At 48.2% G+C, this 7,598-nt stretch overlaps 1 protein-coding gene across 1 annotated transcript in view; it reads left to right on the plus strand.

Moving 5' to 3' along the window:
- PPM1G (protein phosphatase, Mg2+/Mn2+ dependent 1G) overlaps window positions 1-7,234 on the plus strand; it is a 29,803-nt gene extending 22,569 nt beyond the window's left edge. The window contains exons 2-10 of the mRNA XM_004710124.3: window positions 1,643-1,712; window positions 2,206-2,291; window positions 2,792-2,924; window positions 3,585-4,000; window positions 4,526-4,663; window positions 5,011-5,245; window positions 5,612-5,741; window positions 6,224-6,326; window positions 6,627-7,234. Of these exons, the coding sequence (XP_004710181.1) occupies window positions 1,643-1,712; window positions 2,206-2,291; window positions 2,792-2,924; window positions 3,585-4,000; window positions 4,526-4,663; window positions 5,011-5,245; window positions 5,612-5,741; window positions 6,224-6,326; window positions 6,627-6,830 (1,515 nt within the window). The 3' untranslated portion in view covers window positions 6,831-7,234. The remainder of the gene's footprint in view (window positions 1-1,642; window positions 1,713-2,205; window positions 2,292-2,791; window positions 2,925-3,584; window positions 4,001-4,525; window positions 4,664-5,010; window positions 5,246-5,611; window positions 5,742-6,223; window positions 6,327-6,626) is intronic.
- The last annotated feature ends 364 nt before the right edge of the window (window positions 7,235-7,598 follow it).

Below are 7,598 nucleotides of genomic sequence, written 5' to 3' on the forward strand. Positions count from 1 at the left end.
GATGGGCCCTGGGTCCCCACTCTGTACTCCCCCTCATTCACAATGTTAGGATTTTTATTTTTATTTTTTTTGGTCTTTGATGCCTGATATCTGACCCCTTCGCCGCCTTGTCACCTTACAGGCTGGTGTGTTTCTTCCAGGTGGGCTTTGTTGTTTCTCAGTTAGATGGCCCCTTGTTTATTTTCCAGCATGTGGGACCCCAGATTCTGTGTAATTTGACAGCTTGGCACCATCAGCTTTCTTCACCGCATTTGCTTATGTACCCGCTTTGTCTTCAGCATTTGTCTCAGGGTAGGCTGGTGTGCTGCTTCCTTGTGGGTTTTGTTGTTTCTTAGCTAGATGGCTGACTGTCTTCAAGCCTTTAAGACCTTAGATGCTGTATCATTTGATAGCTGGGCACCATCTGCTTTCTTCACCACTTTTGCTAATGTACCTCCTTTGTCCTCAGCAATCGAGTAGGGGCAGGCTGGTGTGCTTCTTCCTTGTGGGTTTTGTTGTCTCTCAGCTAGATGGCTAACTTGTTTATCTTCAAGTCTTTAAGGCTTCAGGTGCTATATCTTTTGGTAGCTGAGCACCATCAGCTTTCTTCACCTTTTTAGCTTCTGGGACACTCTCAAGACAATCCTAGGGAAATAGAAGACTAGCCCTTCCCTACCTTACAATCACCACCTTTATTATCTAGACTCATGTAAGATAGAATGTGCCTGGAAGAGGGAGGAGATCGCCCATTGAAATTAATCTAAACCATGGTAATTAGAGCAAATAGCTGATAATGCCTATTTTGTTTTGCTTGTACAGAGTCCCCCAAGGAGGGTTGGCAGTGTTGAGGTAGGGTGAGCTGTGGCATACTTTATACCTAGGTCTGATGGGACAGAATCGATGCAGAGGAGAGTGGATAAGGCAGCCTCAGACGTAAAAGACTAAAAGGTTGGGTCTGAACTTGGCAGTGGGAATCAAGGAATGCAAAGACAGCCAGGTCCTCAGCAGTCTGCCTCTTACGGAGGTTGCAGTTTACAAAAGCACTAAGATGTGGATCTCCAAGTTGCTGCCTCTTTAGCCTGTTTGTGTGGCGTTCTCATTTCCTCACATGGGAGGGTGAAAAGGACAGGGCACAGGACACCAGGGTTACCTGCCTAAAAAGGATCATTGAAGAGATATTGGAATAGAGGCTTCTAAAAGCAGGGCTTGAGAGATCTGAAGAATTCTGCTACTTTTGTTGCCTGGAAAGTTCTTTTCCTAAGGCTTGAGTCTGTTTTGCTTTCTTGCCTAAAACGTTCTTCGTTAATGTCTGGAATTGGTCTGGAAGAAACTATAAAGTTCCTTTATTCTGACTCTCTCCATAGCTCTACAAATCCAAAAGGTTCAGGCTTAGAGGCCCAACAACCAACTTGGGCTGAGGGTGCTAGATAGCCTGGTTTTCCTCTCTCCCTCTTCCCTATAACTCCTTTCCCCTCATCTTCAACAACCCCCCCCCCAAAAAAAAAACAACAACAACAACCCAAAACCAACCAAACAAAGAACCCTGTTTTTTTCTAGGCTAAGCGAGGGAGAGCTTGTGGTGTGTGTGTGAGTGATCCTGAGGTACACTAGGAAGAGTATCCTTTGACCTGGAGAAATGCTGATTCTTCTCCTCTTTTTCTAGGATGCTCACAACTGTATTCCTGAACTGGACAACGAGACAGCTATGTTTTCTGTTTACGATGGACACGGAGGTAACATTAGCAGATCATATTTTTAACATTTTAGGACTTTACGGGGCAAAAACAGGTCTTTTATACTTTTTACCTTCCACTTTCCAAGGTTCTAGTCTTCAGAAGTTCTTGCCTAGTGGCTATTTTATTTATTTATTTATTTTCCCATTTTTACCATCCTTTCTCCCCAATAGCATAATGTTTTGGTTTTTGATCCTACCAGACCAGGTTTTAATCTAAGAAGCCTCTTCCTACAGAGCACTCCCCAGCCCCCCACCCCCGAGCTAAATAATAAAGGTGAGAAAAGACGAGAGACATATTAATATAGCCCTGAAAGGGGTGCTGGTAAAATCTTATTTTCTGGTTCATACTTCAAACATTGTCCGTCAAAGGGGTTTTCTTGTATGTTAACAAATCCATATCCCTTAACTCAGTGTTCACCTTGAGTATAAAGTATCTATTTCAATATTATGTCATTGTCTACATGTAGTGCGTGACCTTACCTTTTTTCTAGGAGAGGAAGTTGCCTTGTACTGTGCCAAATATCTTCCTGATATCATTAAAGACCAGAAGGCCTATAAGGAGGGCAAGCTACAGAAGGTCTGTTTTCCCACACCATTCATTCATTCTCTGATCCATTACCTGTTGTCAAGCCGTTCCAACCCATAGAGACCTTATAGGACAGAATAGAACTGCTGCCCAGTGTGGTTTCCAAGAGCTAATCTTGACAAAAGCAGCCGGCCATGGCTTTCTCCTGCAGAGTGGCTGCGCCCCCCTGCAACACCAGGACTCCTTTCTGACTGTGCACTGTCCTTCTTCTTTAACCCATGGCTTTTCTTTTCTCTTTGCCCCTCCCTAGCTTTTCCTACAGCGTCTCTTAAAAGAATTTGGTGCCTAAACCAAGGTTACTCCCTCTTGGGCCACTTTAGAGCTGCTTTATTAGGCCCAGGTTTGTGAACGGTTTCATTTATCTGTGAGTGATTTTTAATATGGCTGACACACTAATTTATATCTCATTCTGGTGCCTAAGATTGAATATAGGCAATTCATTTTGCACTTGTATCGTTTTTCTGCACTCATACGGTTTTGCTTATATTTAGGCTTTGGAAGATGCCTTCTTGGCTATTGATGCCAAACTGACCACTGAGGACGTTATTAAGGAGCTGGCACAGATTGCAGGGCGGCCCACTGAGGACGAGGACGACAAACAAAAAGTGGCAGATGAAGACGATGGTAAGTGGTGTAACCATATTGACATGAAGTCAGCCTTATTAAGGACCGTTCTTTATACAGTTTATAGATCAATACTAAGAGAAGATGGCTTCCTGGGGACCAGGGGTCCTCATATTAAAAACCCTATTGTGTTCTCTTCTACTAGTGGTTACAAAAAGAAGGGAGAGAATTAGCCTTTTTTGAGTGCATACTGTTATATTTGTAAATATTTCAATATACTTTGTCAGTGTGATGGAGATTATCCTGATTCCTCTAATATTTATGGACGCCCCTCACCCCCACCCCTCAAAACTGGAGCAGCGCTTAGCTCTGGCACCCAGTCATTGGGCTTGGGTTGTGGGCTCTGGCTGACATAGGCCTCCTATGTCCGTAGCTAGAATAGGTTTCCACTTCCCCCGTGAGGAATGGGACTTGAGAGTAGAACTATGGTAACGTGTTCATTTGGAGAGGGCGTGAAACACAGACCAAAGGGGATTTGGAGGCAGCTGGTACTTGAGGGAAAGGAAGCAGAGAGGTATTCTTCAGAGACTTGAAAAATGAGAGAGGGGTGGGAGGTTGTGGGACAGTTGGAATTCAGGCTATCGGGTGTAGAAGTAGTGGGGGGGTGGTGATCCCATGAGGAGTTTGCCACAGGGCTCTGATTTAGCCTCTTCTCTGTAGTGGACAACGAGGAGGCTGCACTGCTGCATGAAGAGGCTACTATGACTATTGAAGAGCTGCTGACGCGCTACGGGCAGAATTGTCACAAGGGCTCTCCCCACAGCAAATCTGGAGCTGGGCCAGACGAGGAACCAGTGTCCCAGGGCCTCAATGGGGAGACAGGACCTGAGGACCCATCTAGGGAAGCTCCTTCAGAGGAAAATGGCCCCACATCTAAAGCCCACACTGGCCTTTCCTCCAACTCGGAACGTGGCACTGAGGCAGGCCAAGCTGGTGAACCTGCCACTCCCACTGGTGAGGCTGGGCCCTCCTGCTCTTCAGCCTCTGACAAGCTGCCTCGAGTTGCTAAGTCCAAGTTCTTTGAGGACAGTGAGGATGAGTCAGATGAGGCAGAGGAGGAGGAGGAAGACAGTGAGGTAAGGGCCTGTGGGAGCAGGCAAGAAACTGAAGTTGCATAGAGGACCCATGTAGTTACGGTCCTGACTCCCACCCCCCACCCCCCACTTTCTGTTTTGGTATCATCTAAGATCAACTGTATTCTAAACATTAGACTCTTTAGATTCATTATTTCTGTCATCACAGGAGCCATGAGCCATTTTACCTCTTCTTGTATTGCTACTGCAACTATAGACCTAGCTCTGGCCTTTCGGAATCTATCTGTCTAATGGAGAACAAGAAGCTGTTTGTGAAGTGCTTTGGCTGGCAGCTCTGGCTTTTCCTGGGCCTTCCTGCTCTTGACTGTTGAACCTAGTTCAGGGTGTCAGACCCATCCTAACCTTCTCCCCTTGCCCCCCAAATTTCCCCATCATGTTCATGTAGTTGCATCTTTCACTATTTTGAGAACTTGTTTTAGTCACGACCTTTGGTTCTGGGTATGGATTGGGACAAGGGGATCAGGGGGTCATCCCAGTCTCAGCAACCTGGCATCCTCCATCTGGCAGGAATGCAGTGAGGAAGAGGATGGCTATAGCAGTGAGGAGGCAGAGAATGAAGATGATGAAGATGACACGGAGGAGGCAGAGGAGGACGATGATGAAGAGGAGGAGATGATGGTGCCTGGGATGGAGGGCAAAGAGGAGGTGTGTGGGGAAGGGGAACAGTGAGTCTGGAAAAGCCCAACGGCAAGTGTGAATCCTCTGTGATCTTGGGACAGGGGTCCGTCCCCTTGATCTCTTAGTACTGGAGTCATGGTCATAGATGGGTTTATTCTGCAGAGTGAACTAAGTGGTGAGTTTTTGGGGTAGAATTCTCTCAAAGGAGGCACCATTCTGTTTCCTCTGGAAAGCTCGTATCTCTGGGCTCCCCCTCCTGCTTTCCTGGTGGTCCCAGTAAGAGGAGGAAGCACAGGTGAATGAATGGTTAGAGGGATACCAGTGAGGGACTTCTGACCATGAGCAACCATCATGCTCTCTTTTCTTCTCTTAAGCCTGGCTCTGACAGTGGCACAACAGCCGTAGTGGCTCTGATACGGGGGAAGCAGTTGATTGTAGCCAATGCCGGAGACTCTCGCTGTGTGGTGTCTGAGGCTGGCAAAGCTTTAGACATGTCTTATGACCACAAGCCAGAGGATGAAGTGGAGCTAGCCCGCATCAAGAATGCTGGTGGCAAAGTCACCATGGATGGAAGAGTCAACGGGGGCCTCAACCTCTCCAGAGCCATTGGTAAGGACCAAGAAACTATGGGAAAGACTTCTAGGGCTTTTACTCTCTGTTCCTATGTTGTAGGACACTGTACCTAATCTACATAGCCCTGGCACTTTTCAAAGGACTGTCGTGACTACAGCCTTGTCCTTAAACATCTCTATACAATGGGGTAAAATAAGTATCGTATCCTTAATACTTTTGGGATAGAAAAGAGCGGTTAGTGATTTACTTAAGGTCTAGAAACCTAATGATAGGGCTAAAACTAGAAAAACTAGAACTCAATTCAGAAGGGAAAAGAATGGCATGGCTTGGCTTGCCTCAAGTTCAAGTCTGTGGGAAGTACCCAAATTACTCCAGTCAAATCAACCATTCCTTTAACTTCAGGTGACCATTTCTACAAGAGAAACAAGAACCTGCCACCTGAGGAACAGATGATTTCAGCCCTACCTGACATCAAGGTGCTGACTCTCACTGATGACCACGAGTTCATGGTCATTGCCTGCGATGGCATTTGGTGAGCACCTGGGGAGCACCCTGTCATTCCCTTTCTGCAGCATTACTTCTTTTTCAGAGCTCTTTGCAGCTTTGGCCTTATCATCTCTCTAATGGCTCTAGAGGAGCCCTGGTGGCATAATAGGTTATGTTTTGAGCTCTTGGTCATAAGGGAGCAATTCAAATTCCACCAGTTGCTCCGTGGAAGAAAGGTGAGGCTTTCTGCTCCCATAAAGATTTACAGCCTCAGAAACCCACAGGGGATGGGGCCACTATGAGTCAGAATTGACTTGATGGTTCTGAAGTTTAATGACCCAGCACTTTTATCAATCTGATTTAGGATTGGAGCCAGTGTAGCCCTTTTGATGAACCCAGACCCAAGCCCAAGACACAGCTGAGGTGCATCTTTAGGGGTTGGCATTGGCCTGTGCCATCACCTCTGTCTACACTCTTACTCTGCCGAGTGGAATTAAAGGAGATTCTGATGATTGTTTTTGACCTCAGGAATGTGATGAGCAGTCAGGAAGTTGTAGACTTTATTCAATCAAAGATGAGCCAGCGTGACGAGAATGGAGAGCTCCGGTTACTGTCATCCATTGTGGAGGAGGTGAGTCCCTGGGTGTGGGTGTGTGGGTAAGTGTGGGAGCAATCTGGTATGGACCATCAAAGGTTTATCTCTGAGACTGCAAGTGACCAGAGCTATCGATCACTGACATGCCAAACCCTGACCCCCCCAAATTTCCACCTTCCCCCTTTTCTCCATGACTCAGTCTTAAAACTTCATGGATTAGCAAGCGGGCAGTTGATGATAACTGAGGCCTCCCCCTCGACTCCCCTGACCCTGTCGCGCAGCGTTCCTACCGGACTAGGTTCAAACCCCATGGCTGAGCTCCCTGTCCCTTTACAGCTGCTGGATCAGTGCCTGGCGCCTGACACATCTGGGGACGGTACAGGGTGTGACAACATGACCTGCATCATCATCTGCTTCAAGCCACGAAGCACACCAGAGCTCCAGCCAGAGAGTGGCAAGCGGAAGCTGGAGGAGGTGCTCCCCTCCGAGGAGGCCGAGGAAAATGGCAGCATGGATACCAAGAAGGCCAAGCGGGACTAGCAGTCATCGATGCCCCTGCCTACCTAGACTGTTTTCTGAGCCCTCCGGACCTGAGACTGAGTTTTGTCTTTTTCCTTTAGCCTTAGCAGTGGGTATGAGGTGTGCAGGGGGAGCTGGGGTGGCTTTACTCAGCCCATTCCAAAGAGGGCGCTCCCTCCACACAGCATCCTGGGGGGCCTCTGCCATCATCCCCGGCGCCTTGGGGCTCCTTTGGGCTCATCACCGGTTCTGTGCCTGTGCTGTGTATTGGAGGGAAGGACTGGTGGTTCTGGGTTTTACTCTGTGAACACTTTATTTAAAGACATTCTTTTTTATTGGCGGCTCCTTGCCCCCCAGCCGCTTGCACCCACTCTCTGTTGTACACTTTCAATCAACACTTTTTCAGACTAAAGGCCAAAACATCATCTTGCCCGTGGTGTCCTTTTGTTCTCTACTGCTGTGCCCTGTCGCTGGGCAGTGAGCCCATCCCCAGAGCCCCTCGGAGGAGGGGGTGTGCGCGTGCCTGCGAGTTTTTGTGTTTGTGAGGGAGGGGGTGTGCCTGTGCCAGCCTGCCCTGAAAGCTAGCCCTGAGCGGCGTTTCCCGGCGGACTCCAGGCCCGTCTCGGTGTGACCTCTGGTTGGTTCGTCCGCTGTCTTACGTCACAATCACTTCCCGGTCACGCCTGGAAGCCGCCGCCGCCGCCGCCGCTTCGGTTTTCACTACGCGTCCCGTGTAGCTCTGCGGCAGCGGAAGCGGAAGCGAGTGCGGAGGTACCAGCTGGTCTCCGG

Source organism: Echinops telfairi, unplaced genomic scaffold, assembly GCF_000313985.2.
Source record: "Echinops telfairi isolate 266 unplaced genomic scaffold, ASM31398v2 ScPeMD7_2573;HRSCAF=3158, whole genome shotgun sequence".
NCBI lineage: Eukaryota > Metazoa > Chordata > Mammalia > Afrosoricida > Tenrecidae > Echinops > Echinops telfairi.